This window comes from Wolffia australiana, chromosome 13 (genome assembly GCF_029677425.1).
Source record: "Wolffia australiana isolate 7733 chromosome 13, ASM2967742v1".
NCBI classification, from domain to species: Eukaryota; Viridiplantae; Streptophyta; class Magnoliopsida; order Alismatales; family Araceae; genus Wolffia; species Wolffia australiana.
The window spans coordinates 14,736,292-14,755,094 of NC_135847.1; the positions used below are offsets into that span (position 1 = coordinate 14,736,292).

The 18,803-nt window shown below is 40.3% G+C and overlaps 2 protein-coding genes across 2 annotated transcripts; one reads left to right on the forward strand and one right to left on the reverse strand.

Moving 5' to 3' along the window:
* The first annotated feature begins 10,993 nt into the window (after positions 1–10,993).
* Positions 10,994–16,421, forward strand: FBP7 (F-box protein 7). Its single transcript, XM_078584797.1, has 11 exons — positions 10,994–11,306; positions 12,212–12,298; positions 12,757–12,869; positions 13,459–13,575; positions 13,661–13,757; positions 13,947–14,020; positions 14,139–14,192; positions 14,262–14,363; positions 14,627–14,685; positions 14,789–14,999; positions 15,876–16,421. The coding sequence occupies exons 1-11, from the start codon at positions 11,297–11,299 to the stop codon at positions 15,933–15,935; spliced, it is 984 nt and encodes a 327-aa protein (XP_078440923.1). The 5' UTR covers positions 10,994–11,296; the 3' UTR covers positions 15,936–16,421.
* On the reverse strand, positions 15,831–17,446 carry LOC144710946 (acetyltransferase At1g77540-like). Its single transcript, XM_078584798.1, has 2 exons — positions 17,100–17,446; positions 15,831–16,022 (listed from the first exon to the last, which is right to left on the reverse strand). Exons 1-2 carry the CDS (start codon positions 17,346–17,348, stop codon positions 15,948–15,950), a joined length of 324 nt encoding a protein of 107 aa, XP_078440924.1. The 5' UTR covers positions 17,349–17,446; the 3' UTR covers positions 15,831–15,947.
* Between the last annotated feature and the right edge of the window lie 1,357 nt (positions 17,447–18,803).

The following is an 18,803-nucleotide window of genomic DNA, read 5'->3' on the forward strand; positions in this document are numbered from 1 at the left end:
CTCAACAAAATAGTTGAATGACCACATCAATGCTTCATTCTATTGTATAGTTGATCTATTCTCATGGTCAGAGGCGACTAGGGAACCACAATTCTCTCCATTGGTGAATTTAGCCAATGAGGTTTTGTCAAAATTTTCCAGTTTACCAGTTTCTATCCTAGTAGAGAGACTGTTCTCCACTGGTCAGGGTGTCATGATATACAACAGCCAAATTTTGGATGCATAAAATATTGAGCTATTGACAACTATGAAGTATTGGTTATATCCATACAAAATCAAACAGCATGTATAAAGTAGTACCAATGATGAAGATTTATGGGACAACAAGCTACTATTATAACGATAAAGACCCACAACCAGTTATTGGTTGCAGGTCACAATTTGATATTCCTGATTCCACTTTATATTGTATACTTTCATGCAGATTGGTCGAGTAGAAAAAATAAAAAGGGAAACTTTTGAACTTGGAGATGTTTTACAATTTAATTTTGCAGGTTAGGTTTGTAAGTGTGAGGACATGTTTTACTTTTGAAAACTTGGAGATGAAATGCACCACAAACATGATTCCATTTGAGGTGAATCCAACTTTTATTTATAATTCAAATTCTTATTAATTAGATTCTTCAACAAAATGCCTTTTCCACCATCCTATCAGTTGGTTCATTAACTTTGCTGGTCACATCACGTCAGTGACATTGTCTTGTTCTGTTACATCATAATATTTGACATTGGTGATGCTATCAATACGTGATATGGGGGAATCCTCAATCTCGGTCACATCATGTCCTCTCAGTTAGTGACCTGAATGAAGCTGTCTCAATCCATGCCGTCCTCCAATTATTTGTTGGCGATTATGTCGATAGATGATGAAGGTGACATCCTCTCACTCAGCCACGTCATGTTGCCTTGGCTGTTAAAGTTAATGACATTAATAATGCCATCTTAGCCCATAGCGTCATCTAACTGATGCGATATGTAACTGATGAACCAAAAATAAGGTATAAAACACTACATATTTTAAGGCTACTTTTGTGATCATTTTATGTGTATTCCCTTACTTTTTATTGGGATGCCCATTTCATCTATTAAACAGATGGATGGGTAGAAACAATCATTTTTTATACAATTTTGACATTTTTTATTTCATGAGGCCTATTATTGCTTAGTTAAAGAAGATCATATGGTGATATCTTCTTATTCTTATTGATTTTCCTTTCATTTTGTTTCGCAGATTTCTGATTGGCCGCAGTCAATGATGAGGCCTTTGATGGGTGAATAAGAATATTGAAAAGGGCTGATGAGGTTGCTAACAAGGATGTTGATGTGGCTGGGGACGGGGGTGTACACCAAACTTAAGTAGGTCCATAACTGTGATTTAATCAAAGCCATTGGACCCCAAATAAAGGAGATCAGACAACCACATGCAGTTTCATCGATCTCTGCCCCTACCCGTCGACACTGTCATCGGACTGTGATTTTCAGGCAGGAGGAGATCGCTAGACCCCATTTGACATTCTGGAAGGAAGACCAAGGCCGTCCCACTACATCGACAGCCATGGGAGATCCTTAACAAGCATTTAAAGGGTCAGGACAACCCCCTAATTTGTGATCTTCCGATCGAGATATCATGGCAGTGGGAATCCCTTCTAGTAGAGACGAGAGGAATAGAAGGAGTGTGACACCCCTCTATCTACTCTAAATGCTCAAGACGGCACTGAAAGAGCCCTAGGACACACTAAAAGCGTGTCAGCATGGAAGAGAGATATGCAGATGCACGCGAAAGTCAGGGGGGCGGCAAACGGCGTTACACTGATGTGCTGAAACGATTATGGTAGAAATTCATCCTTGAATCTTGTCTTATTCTTAGTATTGATTGCAATCCCATCAACAACCTGATTTTGAAGTTTTATTCATAATTGTGCATCTTTGAGGCTTTTCAGAAATACCAGCCAGGCATCAAAGAATTTTTCATGATTTATCATATTTTATCCCTATTTTACCTTATAAAGAAATACTGGCATTTCTCTATATAATCTTCTACAAACCGCATCTAATTATTATAAAATACCCCAAACTATATGACAGTATAAATATTAATATTTCTCTATTATTAATCCTGTCTAAATTTTCTTAGCCTCTGTCTTTGTATCTAATAAAATAAGATCTAAGAGATTAGGTAAGAAAAACATTGTCATCTATCTCTCTTAACTTATTAGCATACATGAGTTCTTAAATCATTAATATATATATATATATATATATCTGGTTAAATAATCTCTTGCCTATTTTCACTGATATTCGTAGCCTTTTTATCAGACCGTACTAAGTAAGCATTCATATCGACTAATTTCCTTTATGATCATATTTCTTCACTATTATTCATCTCTTATTTTATACATAACCTACTAGTAATCAAATAAATAACTATCCGTTAACCTACTACTAATATTATTTTATTATTCTCTCAATATTACTTACAAATCTTAGATACTTCTTCCAATATCTACATTAACATCATCTGTAATTATAATACCCTTAATTAATTTCAATATCCAACTTTTCTATGATCTTTAACTTCTATAAAATGATATAAATAATATCTTATGTTATATCTGTCTTTCTATAGTTATCTCTCACCGTATTTTACTATTCCTTACTGCTAAATATTATCTTAATTCCCTCATCCATTAAATACTTCCTCGCACCTAGTAATTATTTATCTTCTACTATTTTTACTATATTTATCATGATTACTTCTAGTACACTACTATAACTAATATCTTTAACTACCATAATTATCATACCAAATTCTTCATCACTCTAACTCAACTATTAGGTCCAGTTCCCACAGAGACGACCCCACTTCCATTATAAAAATCTGAGTGAGATTTCTATTTTAAAAAACTAATTTGATATAGGCTAATTAAAATTACAATGACAATAGAACTAACATTTTAATTTGCTTTCATCAGACATCATCTCACCTGATCATGGCATCTGTCATGATCAGTGACACCATTAATGTCATCACAATTAATGACATCATTGATATCATCAATACGTGATGTCATAGACACTCTGACCTGGTTATGTCACATGGTCAAGGATGGTAAATTCAATAACATCATCTTAAACCATGGTACTGTCCATTGATGGAGAACGCCCATCCGGGATCATCGCCACGTCGTCAAAGCCGCCATCATCGTCACTGACAACTTGCCGGCTCGCGCACAGCACGATCGGCATGCCAAGGCTACGTAGAAGAAATCCGGGTTTAACACCCCGAGTGAGAAGCGCCCGCGCCATGGACTTAAATCAAATCTCTTGCCGGCTCGTGCTTGTTTCATTCGCCACTTTATCATGTTTTTGTTTTCGTCATCTGTATCATCTTGTTTTTGTATACGTATCGTCGTATCCATGTGTATCGTTTTAACCTACTAGCTTCTTAATTTATGTTGTAAAAAAAAAGGGGACCCTTATTGGGCACCCTTGTTGGACTCATCGTAATGGGCCCATTGATAAGCCTAAAAATGCACGTAAATATGTCGTTGATTTGGCGTTAGACTTATACAATAAAATATATAATTTCCCTTAATCACTAAATATAAAATATATAGTAAGCAAGGGGTCAAAACACAGGGAGGAAAAAATAAGAATTTTTATCAAATTCAATGAATTAATTCAAAGATGAATTAATTTTGCAATTAATAAATCTTAATTATGCTTAATAATTTTTTTTAATTAATCAAAATCACTTACTTAATTTTGATTTTAAATATTTCGGTCAGAAAAATCAAGATAGAAATCTTTAAATTTTAAGATCAGATTAATTCAGATTATTAATTTCCCAATTATTATAAAATTTTAAAACAATTTTTATGAATTAAAATTGGGAATTAAATAATCAAGAAAGGGATTTTTAAATTGGACTTCAAGATGGATGAATTTTCAAATAAAATTTTATTTTTAGTTTTTTTATATATTATTCCCAAACAATAAAAATTGAAATCTAGAGAGAGAAACTAGACAAATTAACCTAGAGAGAGAAAGTGAATAATTTGGGGAAAAGATGAAATCCAATCCTAAATTAAAAATCTAATGAAGCATAAATGTTCTAAATTGATGTATAATTAAATATCAAAACTCAGATCTTGAATCATAATCAAAATGCAGTGCTAATTTCATTCAAAACCAACTTCTAGGGCATGTACATTTCGCCCATGCCTTGGCGTTTTAGAATCGTTCAAGAAGAAGATTGAAATACAAATCAGAAACTTACAACTTTGAGTGCAGAATCAAGAACTGTTGACTTCCAAAGCATCCCTTGTGTCCCTCCTGGCCAAATCCTTGGAGAGAGCTTCAAAAAGTCATTCTCGCCCATTTCCGGACCTCTATTTAAAGATCCATTTGTCTGGATTGTAGAGGGAGAAAAGACAAACATGCCCTCAAAATTTCAGCTTGATCTGACGGTTATATCTCCAGATATTGCAGTTTTATTGAGGATTAATCCTAGCCGTTGGATTAATTTATCTCTCCTCCAATGAGTTAGGAAATGGCGCTTCTTGATTGGTTGACACATTTTTACCTCGTTTTCCCCCTTCATTGTCCGCGTCTGCCGCCCACAATCATTGGGAAATAATCGTTCTCTTTAAAAGGCTAGGATGATGCCACGTCGCCATTCTCTTTTATTCTTCTAAAAAAAGCACAAAACGACAACTCAAGCCGCAATGTTTGACTCGTCATTCTTTTAAAAATAATAAAGAATGGAGGTAAGCTTACCGTTGTTATAAAATTTAAAAAAAACGCGGCGTTGATTTCTGCGTGCATTTTAATGCACGTGGCGAATCGATGCCGCATAAATGAATAATAATAATAACAAATGTTTGCATGTGCATGTCGGTTGCCGCGTGCATTAATGCACGCGGCAACTCGACACCGCATGCACACTGCTTAACGCACGTGCATGTCGGTGGTCTTAATTTTTAAAAAATATATATTCAATCGTTCTCTCTCTCTCTTATTATTTGATAATAATCATCCACTCATTCGCCCGAATTTAGGGCGAATGACATGGATGCCATTTAGTATATATATAAATACATTATAAAATGCCAAATAAATTAAATATGTATTATTTAAATATATAAAAATCATTTATTGGCTATATAATGGTCAAAAAATTATATAAAAATATGGAAAAATTCCATAAAATTTTGAAAATCCCTTACCAACCTTTAGCCAAATATTTAAGGCCCTTCAAAAAATATTTCTTCACTAAAATGAGGTTAAATTCCATGTAATAAATGATAAAAAATCAGAAATAATAATAAAATGAGAGTGTAAGTGATTTATCTTTATTTTAATATGATAACATCAAATATAGTCATTAAAACACTTAAATATAATGTAAAATTCATTAATTAATCATGTTAATTTGCAAGTTATCACCCATCATGGCCCTATATAAGGCCATGATGGGCACCACTACTCATCAGATCTGGATTTTCAAGTGTTGCAGTTACCCATGTTGTTCAGATCTCACCATGAAAGAAGGAGAGAAGAAGAAGAAGAGAGGAGAGGGAAGAAGGGAAGAAGAGAGCACTATTTAGTCACCGTTGTTGAGGGTCGAGTTGTCACCAATTCCCTGTAAACATCTCTGTCGTCGTCCATGGATCTGTTCCAACATCTGCACGACGTCCAGGCGGATGCATCCACCCACAATCTACAAATCAGTGCGGCCAGCCTGTTGTTAAATGGATCGCGCGACGATCCCCGTGGATTTGTGCATTGTTGGGAAGCCCTCCAACAGTCCCCGTGACCCAAGAAAAATCCATTGATTGTGTTTGACGTCGAACTACGATGCCTCATCATCCGCTGAATATCCCTGCACTTGTGCACTAGGCATTGCATCATTTCAAACGCTACAAGGAATTCTTCTGCCCTCATGATCAAAGAACCTCGCCACTTGGACGGGACGGTACTTCATCGGGCTCCAGCAGTACAACGACAAATTTTCACCGTCAATGACAACCATCCTCCTGATCGAACAGTTGGGCGGGTGCGGTGGATTCCCCAAACTGACACACGCCTGTGCATCGTGCCTTCGGACGTCCAGACACATCGCCCATTGCACCACAGCACGAGTGTCTGACAGCGCCACCGACCCATTGCTATTATCGCTCACACGGTGACCGCATTGCATCACTGCGGCTGCCTTGTGATCCCGACAAGTCCGATTTGTGTGATTGTGCTGCTTTGTCCTAGCACCCCTCTCCTCATCTTCTTTGCTCTCCACGTCATCCGCTCAGTGCTGTGCCCACTTCATGCTGCCTCTGGCACGCATTCACCGCCCTCGCCACACCAGATTTTTGCACAGATGAAGACCCCAATGACGAATACCGCCACCGACGAGGTACACGTTCTCCTTGCTGGTCAGTTATATTACGTCTTCCAATATATTTTTGGCTGCACTCCATCGCGTTCAGGTTAGATTAGGTGAGAGAAATTCTTTGAGAAAACTACGAATTGTGTGTTTCCCTAGGCACGGGCCGAGTCCGTCCGTTATGTGGTGCCCCTACGGATAGATTTCGTTCAGTGCCCTAGACGCCTTTGCCCCTCTGATGAGGCTCGAGAGGCCACTGTTATCGTCCCCAGCGACCCCACTCGGAGCTCGGAGTTTTGCATCCCATCCGGACGAGTAGACATGGCCATGCGGTGCGGTGCAAAAATTCGCACCAAGTGTGCCAATTTTTGCACGCACAAATTGGGCTGTGCGGTGTGCGGTGCGCTTTTGTGCGCAATAGCGCACCGCACACCGCACTTATTCGCACACTGTTGAAGAGGGTGGGGGGGGGCACGGTCGTCAGCAGCGAGTAGGAAGGCGAGGCCGCCGACGATGGTCGCGGGCTGCCGGTGGGTTGGAGGGGGGGTTGGAGGGGGCCCACGCGGGGAGAGGGTAGGGTGGGCGCGGGTGGCCGGAGAAAGGGGGGCGCAGGTGGCCGGGTGGTGGGGGGCACGGCGGGGGGGGCAGGGGAGGGGAGGGGGGCGGCGGGGCAGGGGAGGGGGCTTCAAAATTTTCGCACCGACCCCTGTGCGATGGGCGGTGCGGAGTGCGAAACGTGTGTGCAAAAGATCGCACAAACGCTTCGCACATGCGCCCAATCGCACGAGCGCGATCCGCTCGCACGGTTTGGCGCATGTCTATGGACGGGGCATGCAAGTATGACAGGTAGGACACATTCATCTTGCATCGTAGTTACATTATCCCTGTTAGGGTTTGTTTATCCGTTGGACGATGACTCCATCGACGTCCGACATCACTAAGTACTGAGCAATGGAGTCAGTACCAACCAAACGGTGTCATCAACGTCGTTCGGCATCATCCATCCCTGACGTTGTTATCATCATCCATAGCTGACATTGGAAATGTCCTCTCAGCCACATCATCCATCACTGTCATCAATGGCATCGTCCCAGTATGGGACATCATCTCACTAAATTAGTTTACCCTATTATGGTCCCTGATATCAATATCATCACCTCAGTCCTTGACTTCATCCATCTGTGACATCAATGATGACGGTGATGTCAACCATAATTGACGTTCAGGGCATCCTCTATCTTGGTCAAGTCAAGCCGTCGTGGTCCATGTTGTCAATGCATTGTCATAATCTATATGTCTATCCACTAATGATGTCAATGATATCATTGATAGATGATGTGAGGGACATCCCCTATCTTGATCACATCACACCATGTCTGTTAATGAGATTAATGAGGTTTTCTAGGTCCTTGTTTTAAATGTGATGTTGGGAAGGTCCTTTATCCTGGTCACATCAAGTTGGTTCAGTCTTTGACATTAATGGCGTCGTCTCAAACTGTGACCTCCTCCATCAGTTATATCATTGACATGGGACATTGATAGCATCATCTCAATTGAACTCATCACATTTTGGTTGGTGCAGTTGGATTCCATTTTAAAATTAAAATGCCCATTATTGATTGTCATATTTAATCATAATGTCATATGCATAATTATGTAAATTGTTCGTCATAATAGGTGATTTATAGTTCTCTCTTCGAGATTCATAAAGTAATCTTTCAAAGTACATTTGCCATTCTCACACTTTTACAATTTTTATAGAACTTCTCACTTTTGGTCGAACCGTTTGAATCATTTTTTATAGACCTTTGTTCGAACAAATTGAATCAATTGAAAATGTTGTTCGAACTCGACCAAAGATCTGTTTAGATCAAACATACAATCAAAATTAGATTGATTCAATTTGATATGAACCTCAATCCCTAGTGAGAGGAGGAAAGAGAGAGAGAGAGAGAGAGAGAGAGAGAGAGATAGAAAGACAGAGACATAGATAGAGAGAGAGACAGACAGACAGAGAGATATAGAGAAAGATAGAGAGAAATAGAAACGATATAGGCAGAGATAGAGAGAGAAACAAAGAGACATAGAGACATACATATAGATAGTGAGATATATATCGAGATAGCAAGAGAGAAATAGAGAGAGACATAAAAGAGATAGAGAGAGAAACAGAGAGATATATATATATATATCAATAGAGAGAGAGAGAGAAAAAAAAATAGAGGGAGATATAAAATAGATATAGAAAGAAATAGAGAGACAGAGAGACATATATATATCAATAGAGAGAGACAGACAGAGACAGAGAGAGATATAGAGAAAGATAAATATAGAGAGATAGAGACAGATAGAGAGACAGACAGACAGAGACATATATAGAGAGAGACAGGTACAGAGAAGATATAGAGAAAGAGAGAGAAATAGAGAAAGACAGAGATAGAGATAGAGAGAGACAAAGACAAAAACAGAGACATAAATAGAGAGTGAGATAGACAGACAGACAGAGACATAGATAGAGAGAGACAGATACAGAGAAGATATAGAGAAAGAGAGAGAAATAGAGAAAGATAGAGACAGAGATAGAGCGAGACAAAGACAAAAACAGAGACATAAATAGAGAGTGAGATAGACAGACAGACAGAGACATATATAGAGAGAGATAGGTACAGAGAAGATATAGAGAAAGAGAGAGAAATAGAGAAAGACAGAGATAGAGATAGAGAGAGACAAAGACAAAAACAGAGACATAAATAGAGAGTGAGATAGACAGACAGACAGAGACATAGATAGAGAGAGACAGATACAGAGAAAGAGAGAGAAATAGAGAAAGATAGAGACAGAGGTAGAGTGAGACAAAGACAAAAACAGAGACATAAATAGAGAGTGAGATAGACAGACAGACAGAGACATATATAGAGAGAGACAGATACAGAGAAGATATAGAGAAAGAGAGAGAAATAGAGAAAGACAGAGATAGAGATAGAGAGAGGCAAAGACAAAAACAGAGACATAAATAGAGAGTGAGATAGACAGACAGATAGAGACATAGAGAGAGACAGGGATAGAGACATAGGTAGAGAGAGATATATTGAGAAAGAGATAGAGAAGTAGAGAGAGATATAGACAGTGATAGTGAGAGAGAAATAGAGAGAGATATAGACAGTGATAGAGAGAGAGATATGGACAGTGATAGAGAGAGAAATAGAGACAGACATAGACAGAGATAGAGAGAGATATAGACAAAGATAGAGAGAGAAACAGAGAGACAGCGAGACAGATATAGATAGAGAGACAGACAGACAGACATAGACACAAAGAGATATATATAGAGAAAGAGAGAGAGGTAGAGAGAGAGACAGAGAGACAGATACATAGATCGAGAGAGAGACAGACATACAGAGACAGAGCGAGATATAGAGAATGAGAGAGAGAGAGAGAGAGAAATAGACAGAGAGAGATAGAGAAATAGAGAGAGAGAGAGAGACAGAGAGAGACATAGAGAGAGAGATAGAGATAGAGAGAGACAGAGAGAGAGACAGAGAGAGAGAGACAGAGAGAAATAGACAGAGAGAGAGAGAGACAGAGAGAGAGAGAGAGAGAGAGAGAGAGAGAGAGAGAGACAGAGAGAGAGATAGAGAGAGAGATAGAGAGAGACATAGAGAGAGATAGAGAGATAGAGAGATAGAGAGAGACAGAGAGAGAGATAGAGAGATAGAGAGATAGAGAGATAGAGAGATAGAGAGAGACAGAGAGAGAGACAGAGAGAGAGAGATAGAGAGAGAGAGAGAGAGAGAGAGAGAGAGAGAGAGAGAGAGAGAGAGAGAGAGAGACAGAGAGAGAGACAGAGAGAGAGAGATAGAGAGAGACAGAGAGAGAGATAGAGAGATAGAGAGATAGAGAGAGACAGAGAGAGAGACAGAGAGAGAGAGAGAGAGATAAGAGAGACAGAGAGAGAGACAGAGAGAGAGAGAGAGAGAGAGATAGAGAGAGACATAGAGAGAGATAGAGAGATAGAGAGATAGAGAGAGACAGAGAGAGAGATAGAGAGATAGAGAGATAGAGAGAGACAGAGAGAGAGAGAGAGAGAGAGAGATAGAGAGAGACAGAGAGAGAGAGATAGAGAGAGACAGAGAGAGAGAGATAGAGAGAGACAGAGAGAGAGACAGAGAGAGAGAGATAGAGAGAGACAGAGAGAGAGATAGAGAGATAGAGAGATAGAGAGAGACAGAGAGAGAGAGACAGAGAGAGATAGAGAGAGACAGAGAGAGATAGAGAGAGACAGAGAGAGAGAGACAGAGACAGAGAGAGAGAGAGAGACAGAGACAGAGAGAGAGACAGAGACAGAGAGACAGATAGAGAGAGACAGAGAGAGAGAGAGAGAGAGATAGAGAGAGACAGAGAGAGAGAGAGACAGAGACAGACAGATAGAGAGAGACAGAGAGAGAGAGACAGAGAGAGAGATAGAGAGAGACAGAGCGAGAGACAGAGAGAGAGAGAGAGAGAGAGAGAGAGAGAGAGAGAGAGAGAGAGAGAGAACCCAAAACAAGACGCGTCGGGCAGTAGTAAGATGGCCCGTAACATGACAGTCGGCACCCAAAACGTTCAGTAGCAACCTGGGCCGTCGTAAGAAGCCCACAAAGTCGTGGCGGACAGCCTCCCACATCTTTGTGGGCCTCACCTCGGTATGATCCAACGGCTGATAATGCGCCGATTTCGCTGCCGAGGCGGTTAGCGGTCCGGTCCCCTTTTTCAGAAAGCTTAAAGATTATTCGAGTAAAAAAAGACGTTGTCATCATCGATCGCCTCTGCCGGAAGCGAATTCCATCGAGCTTGGAGGCGACGGAGAACGCCCATCGCAAATCTCGAACGGTCTGCGATTTCGAGCCAAGGCGTCGAATTCGAGAACTAATCTATATGGCTTCAGGTGATCCCGATCTCACCTAGAAGTTCTCCTTCGATTTCACTTTGGCGGTTTTTTTCTAGCAAGAGGGAATTTTTATTTCCGCGGAATGGCTGAATTGCGAGGAATTTGAGCTTACTGGTGTTGAAGATGCTTTCAGCTTCTGGATGGTTTTTCTTGAATGGGCGGGCCGGTTTTTATTTCAAAACGTGGGATTTATCGGGCTTTAGGTCAAGGCAGTTATCCAATAATTTTATGAAAATTCCGTAAGCAGTTTGTTCGGCAAGATGACCATCCCGCCGGCCTGGATCCTCCTGAATAGGCATAGAATTCGATTCTGGATCCATATGATTTCGGCTCATCTCGAACTCACCCAGAAATCCTAGTTGAGGGGTTTTTTCTTGCCGTGTACTGAATTGCGATGAGATTGAATAAGTAGGTGTTTGAGATGCTTTGCGCATCCGGATGGTTTATCTTAAATTAGGTCGGTCGATTTTTATTCCCCGCGCCTATCTGCTGGATATTCAAAGCATGATAATTATTGGGTCTGAGGTCAGGTTAATTATCAGTCTTTATGAATTTGGGGGCCCCATCCTCTGAAAAAAAACCTCGGTTAGATACATGAACTATGGATTACATATCAGAGCGAGGTGAGACATCTGGAGATGTGATGTCAAGTAGTTGTCCCTAATCAACGTTGAAACCCGACCAGATGTTAAAATTCTGTGAGTTCCTGTTGGCGTGTGATTTAAATTTCTAAATATATCCTCCTCAGACTCTTAATTATAAAGCTTTCTCTCATTAGTTTATTTTCCGCCATGCGCGAGCTTATTTCTCCCGCAGTTCAGAGAATTCATCCCATCTCGAATCTTTCTTAAAATTTTCCTTATTTTTCTGAGAATATATTTTTCTTGCATTTATTATTGCAGATATTGCTCTTCAAAACCCCCATGATTCAAGCTTGCATTCACGTTTCGCAATGATGCAGTACTGTGGAACAAAAAGACCCTGGCTGGGTAGGTTTTCGGATTGGTTGGACTAATTTTGTGAACTTTTAGCAGAAAAATATTATAACTGGTATCTTCAATATAATTTGGACGGATCTTAAAGAAAGTACAAGCGTGGAAATCAAATATGGTCGATGTGGATAATAATAGACTTGGACAAACCAACTTTTTAAGCTTAAAACTTTTAAATAAGTTCATCGTGAGAATTTTGTTTCGTGGCCCCATGCTCTCCGTATGAGTGACATTTTTATTTTAGAAGTTTATCTTCGGCGGCTGTGAGAAATCTATTTAAATTGCTCGTCCGCACTACATAAAAGTTTTTTTGACTTGAATTCGTGGAGCAACAACTAAAAGTTTTGATCCAACAAGGTAATCTTTGTTTAAAACGTTTTTTTATACGAGACAAAGTAGTTTTCCCTACAATTTTTTATTTTTTTCCACACGAGGCGTATGTGGTCTTTTTTCAGATCTTTATGGAAATAGAATTCGACCCGTTGCTCCAGTTGGTAGCATGTGCGGCAAAGAGTTTCATGAATCATCTCTCATGCATCGTTGTTTGCCCGATGAGCTGCTTTCTGAGGTATTGTTTCCTCTGTTTCTTATAGTTTCCGATAGCTAATGCACAGCAAATATACTCGGCTAAATAAAAATAATAATCGAATCTTACACCCCAGACTGGAAATTGTACGAACAAATATTTCCTATTAGTTCAAAAACCTGCACCCAGGGCATTACGTTATGTTTAAACCGGCATAATCTGAATCATCATTTAACGTTTTATTGCCGCTAGTAATGGACAGCTATATAAGCTGAAAATATTAAAAGTATGTGTAGAACTATATAGAGGAATGTTTTTGGTGGATTCATCGTATGTAAATCCAACCAAACGTTTGAATGGTCCAATCCAGTGTAGTTAAAAACTAAGACTGCTTTCTAGTGTTTTCCCATTTATGAAGTATACGGTAGGAGCTTGGGATCCGATCAGATAGAAACTAATTGAATCAGATATAAAGATTCAATCATCTCTGACGGCCCAGATCACATTAGTATCAAATGATTTGATCAATCCTATGGACCGGATCCTGATCGGCTTCCAATCCTTTTTATCTCTGTCCGCCAACCGCAAGTGTTGTACTTTTATTTCTATAAAACATTTTTTTAATGGACAGATATTTTCGAGGATGCTTCCATATAGTTTGGGAAGAGCCGCATGTGTTTGTCGAAAATGGAGGTACATGACTCGTAACCCAACGCTCTGGCGGGCTGCATGCCTCAAAGTTTGGCAGGTTCAAGGGCGTTCAAAATTAATTTCCATTAATTATTATGTGACATATTTTTGTCGATTGGGAGTTAATTCTTTCTTCTATGCAGGCGTCTGGAATGTTGGAGAATTACAGGATACTCCAGTCTACATACGAAGGTTCTTGGAGAAGGATGTGGGTCCAGAGACCAAGACTTCGAACTGATGGTAACGTGTTGTTTCCAATTAGAGAATTACGTTTATTTAAGCATTGGTTTAAAAAAGGAAGGAAAAAAAACGTTGGTTTAATCTGATAGAAATTTGAAGCCCGCTTCACAATTGCAGTCAGTGTTTTTAAAAATTACTAAATTAGAGGAAAAAATGAAATATCTTTTTCTTGCGTTGTCTTGTCCCCAGGGCTCTACGTAAGCAGAAACACCTACATCCGGGCTGGCATACAAGAGTGGAATGTAACGAACCCTGTTCACCTGGTAACCACTATTTCTCTCTTCGAATCTGTCAATATCTAAAAAAATTGAAGTTCTAAATGGATAATATTTTGAAAAAGGTTATTTCCGAATGAAAAATCGGATTATTTTGCTTCCTCAGGTCTGCTACTTCCGATACATCCGCTTCTTCCCCAGCGGGAAATTCCTCTACAAGGTGAGACCGACCTGACTAGGTAAATTAGACGAAATTCCTGACATCTTAAACCTTCCTTTGGGTGGTCAGAATTCCTCCCAGAAGGTCAAAGAGGTTGCCAAATTCATGTCTTTCCGTGCCTCTAAGGGGGAATGTGTCTTCAGGGGTGATTTTGCTCTTACCCACGATAAGGTACCCTCTCTCTATATATATTTGTGTGTGTCTATCTATCTCTCCATGTTTGTGGACAATGACGATTCATACTGCAATCGTCATCACCCGAGTCTTGAATGTTGATGATGACCATCATCACCACCTACATGCAGAGGGGAGATGATGACGGCAACTCTCTCTCTCTCTCTCTCTCTCTCTCTCTCTCTCTCTCTCTCTCTCTCTCTCTCTCTCTCTCTCTCTCTCTCTCTCTCTATAATATGGTTAAACTGGGGTATGTGCAGGTCGATGGCGCCATCTTGTACCCCGGCCTTCGTCCCACTCTCCTGCGGATGAGACTTAGGTTTATATCTCTATCTCTATCTCTATCTCTATCTCTATCTCTATCTCTATCTCTATCTCTATCTCTTTCGCGTGGGATGGGTGGTAATTGAGGTGAATGGCAGGGTGAGGGGGACAAAGGTGGGGGCGAACAACCGACTGGATGTGTTGAGTATAGTGACGACAGGGGTGAACGAGGGGGAGCTTATGAGTAGCCGAGATGACATCCTCGGCGTTGTCGACTCCTGGCAAGACCTCGAGTCCCACCACCCTGACGTCCCCGCCATCTCCCACCGCCGCGGCTTGGCCCCCTTCGTCTTCGTCCCCTTCGACCAGGTCTTCTCTCTCTTCCACCCTTCCTCCGGATTCAGTGCAGATTATAGTTCCGGATCGTCCCCAACATGGACGATGGACAAGACGGGACGAATTTCGTCCCGTCTGACGTCAGGATTCAGTGCAGGGACGAAGGACGGGATGAATTTTTCGTCCAACGGTGCAAAAACCGTCCCCTACAGTTCTCCAAGGACGAATTTTCGTCCCGCCTCTCGTCCCGGAAAAAAAACCGTTTTATATTTTTATTTTATTAATGTAGATTTTTCTAAGTTTTTTAGAGAATGTGAAGGGACATATGTACAATTATTTCTGAGCAGCATCAGTTTGCACGCTCATAAATATACTTCTCAACCGTCCGATGTGAATCCGGCGATTTTTCGTCCAGATTCGTTCGTCCATCGTCCGATACCTCTGGACAGACGGTTTTCGTCCCACGGGACGAAAACCATCCTGTTCGGTGATCCCCCGGATGAATTTTCGTCCCGAATTTCGTCCACACCCTTGGACGGGAGGATGTTTTCATCGAGGAATCGTCTCCTCCCTATCTCTATAGCTCTTTCTGCATGAATTGTGTCTGAGAACGGACGTTGGAACGCGTCTTCTCTTGAGTCATCATCCGTTCCGTCCGAGAGATTGAACGGGACGGAGTTCGAAGGGTTTCTATTTCGCTCCGTTCAGTTTTCCAGCCCTCTTCCGTTCTCACTCACGTTGGCGAGTGGGTGGAAACGGGCGGCAGACAACGTTACGGAACCGAACCGGTCTTCCGTTACGGTGCTGGTCGTGCAGTCGTATTATTCCGTTTTAATCCTCGTCCGCTCTTCTTTTATCTTCCTCTTTCTCTGTAAAACTTGATTATATTACGTGGGTATGTTCATGCAGGTGGAGACTTCGGATCTGAATCTTCCAGTGGACAAGATGGACTATTATATACCGGGATGAATCTTCCAATACTCAAAGAGACGGCTTGGCGTGCTCGCCGCCGTAGACCAGCGCCTTCCACGCCGGATTCCTCTCGAGAAACGTCTCCTGCCGGCGACTGTTTTAGGGTTTCTGAGCAGACGAGAAAGAAAGAAAGAAAGAAGAAGATTGACGATGAAGAAGAAGAATGTTGATGAAGAAGAAGAAGAAGAAGAAGAATGTTGATGAAGAAGAAGAAGAAGAAGAAGAAGATTGATTAAGAAGAAGAAGAAGAAGAATGATTAAGAAAAAGTATAGTTCCGGATCCTCCCGGACGTGGACGATGGACTGGACGAATTTCGTCCCGTCGTCCGGATTCAGGAAGGGATGAATTTTCGTCCGACGGTACGAAAACCGTCCCGTCCAGTCATGCCGGGACGAATTTTCGTTCCGTCCGGTGAAAAAACCGTCGTACTGGATGAAAAAAACAACTTGATATTTTTAATATATTAATATAGATTTTTCCAAGTTTTTAGGGAAAGATGAAGGAGAGAGAATCTAAATGGGCATATGTACAATTATTTCGGGACGAATTTTCTTCCCGAATTTTCTTCCCGAGAGGAAAAAATGTTTAAGAAGAATGATGAAGAAGAAGAAGAAAAAGTTAGATGAAGAAGAAGAAGATTGATGAAGAAGAAGAACAAGATTGATTAAGAAGAAGAAGAAGATTGATTAAGAAGAAGAAGAAGAACAAGATTGATTAAGAAGAAGAAGAAGATTGATGAAGAAGAAGAAGATTCATGATGAAGAAGAAGAAGAATATTGATGAAAAAGAAGAAGAAGAAGATTGATGAAGAATAAGAAGAATATTGATGAAAAAGAAGAAGAAGATTGATGAAGAAGAAGAAGAAGATTGATGAAGAATAGGGAGATTGATGAAGAAGAAGAAGAAGATTGATTAAGAAGAAGAAGAAAATTGAAAGATTGATTAAGAAGAAGAAGAAGATTGATGAAGAAGAAGAAGAAGATTGATGAAGAATAAGAAGAAGACTGATGAAGAATAACAGGAAGATTGATTAAGAAGAAGAACAAGAAGATTGACGAAGAAGAAGAAGAATGATGAAGAAGAACAAGAAGATTGATGAAGAAGAAGAAGAAGAAAACGAAGAAGATTGAAGCAGAAGAAGAAGACTTTGATTTGCTTACGGAGATGTAGGAGCAGGTGGGGATGACGGGGATGGAGCGGTCCTTGGCGTGTTGGAAAGCGGCGTTGCAGAGCAGGGCCGCGGTGCCCCTTCCACGCTTGCTGCTGGGCACGAACGTGTGAACCATGTCCATGGCCACCCCCGCCCCTCCGCCATTGATGGGCCGAAGGCGATATTGAAGGAAAGCCTTGCCGTCCTCCGTCTCGAACCTGCCTGCCTTCTCGTTCCACGCTATCGCCTCCGCCTCCATCTTCCTCCCTAATCTCCCCAAACTCTACCTCTCTTTCTCTGTAAAGACTTAGTTTTTATGGCATGGCAGAGTTTTTTATACACAACCGGCTCAGAAAACACCTCCCAATACAGTCTCTTTAGCCCGTTGTTCTGAAAATAAGACTATTTATTCACGGGTTCAGAAGATGGGCTTATTGCTCTTCTTCTTCTCCCAGGGATAAGCAGTGTTGAACATCTTACTCAAGATTAATCACTTCTTATGGTTCAAGGGATCTGGACATGTGTCCGACATAAATCACTTTTCTTGCATTCTCTTTAGCCTATTGCTCTTCTTCTGCTCCCAGGGATAGGCAATGTTGAACAGATTATATGTTGTCATCTTACTCAAGATTAGTAACCTCTTTGGGTTCAGGGGATCTAGGCATCTGTTCAACATAAATCACTTTTCTTCCATTCTCCACAGAAATGCTCTTTAGCCTATTGCTCTTATTCTGCTCCCAGGGATAGGCAATGTTGAACATATTATATGTTGTCATCTTACTCAAGATTAGTAACCTCTTTAGGTTCAAGGGATCTGGGCATCTATCTGACACAAATCAATCTCCACAGAAAGTGCTCTTTAGCCTATAGCTCCTCTTCTGGTTCCAGGGATAAGCAGTGTTGAACATCTTATATGTTATTCTCTGACTTAAGATTAACCTCTTCAGGTTCAAGGGGTCTGGGCATCTGTCCAACATAAGTCACTTTTCTTCCATTCTCCACAGAAAGTGCTCTTTAGCCTATTGCTCTTATTCTCGTCCCCGGGACAAGCAGTGTTGAATATATTATATGGTGTAATCTTACTCATGATTAACAACTTCGTTGGGACCAAGGGATTTAGGCATATGTCCAACATAAATCATTTTTCTTCCATTCTCCACAGGAAGTGCTATGTAGCCCAAATAGAAAACACTCTCTCCACTTGTCATAGTAGTTGCATAGACAGATAAATGACAATGATGCTGTATGATCACTATGATGATGGATTTAATGTAAGAAATATGTTGACAGCTGATGGTGATGGTGTGACTGGATTAGATTTTAAAGCGACATTACACATCTAAATATATGTATATAAGAAAATTAAAATATATTCAAGGAATTACCAAATAGTTATACTCATAAATATATTGATTGCTAGATTGATGAATTCATTGATAGGCAGGTAGATAGTGAAAATTTTAAATAGATATATTGGGAGGTCAATAATTAGGGAGTCATACATAACTAAAGACACACAGATAGGTCAATTGTAACGTATATGTATTGAAACATTAATAGCTACTAAGAGTAAATATGTATGATAATTTGGTGATGGATAAGTCAATGTATAGATTTAAAAAGGAAAAAAAATGATAGGTTAGTAATTATTAACAGAAATCAAGTATAGGATTAAATATCTCAACTATTCCTTAATAGAAATAAACTAAACTAT

Coding starts and splice junctions, on each gene's coding strand:
- FBP7 (XM_078584797.1), top strand. Junction 12,870..13,458: donor CCGATGAGCTGCTTTCTGAG/GTATTGTTTCCT, acceptor TTTAATGGACAG/ATATTTTCGAGGATGCTTCC. Junction 14,021..14,138: donor TAACGAACCCTGTTCACCTG/GTAACCACTATT, acceptor TTGCTTCCTCAG/GTCTGCTACTTCCGATACAT.
- LOC144710946 (XM_078584798.1), bottom strand. CDS start 17,348: ATGGAGGCGGAGGCGATAGCGTGGAACGAGAAGGCAGGCAGGTTCGAG. Junction 16,023..17,099: donor CCACCTGCTCCTACATCTCC/GTAAGCAAATCA, acceptor AGTCGCCGGCAG/GAGACGTTTCTCGAGAGGAA.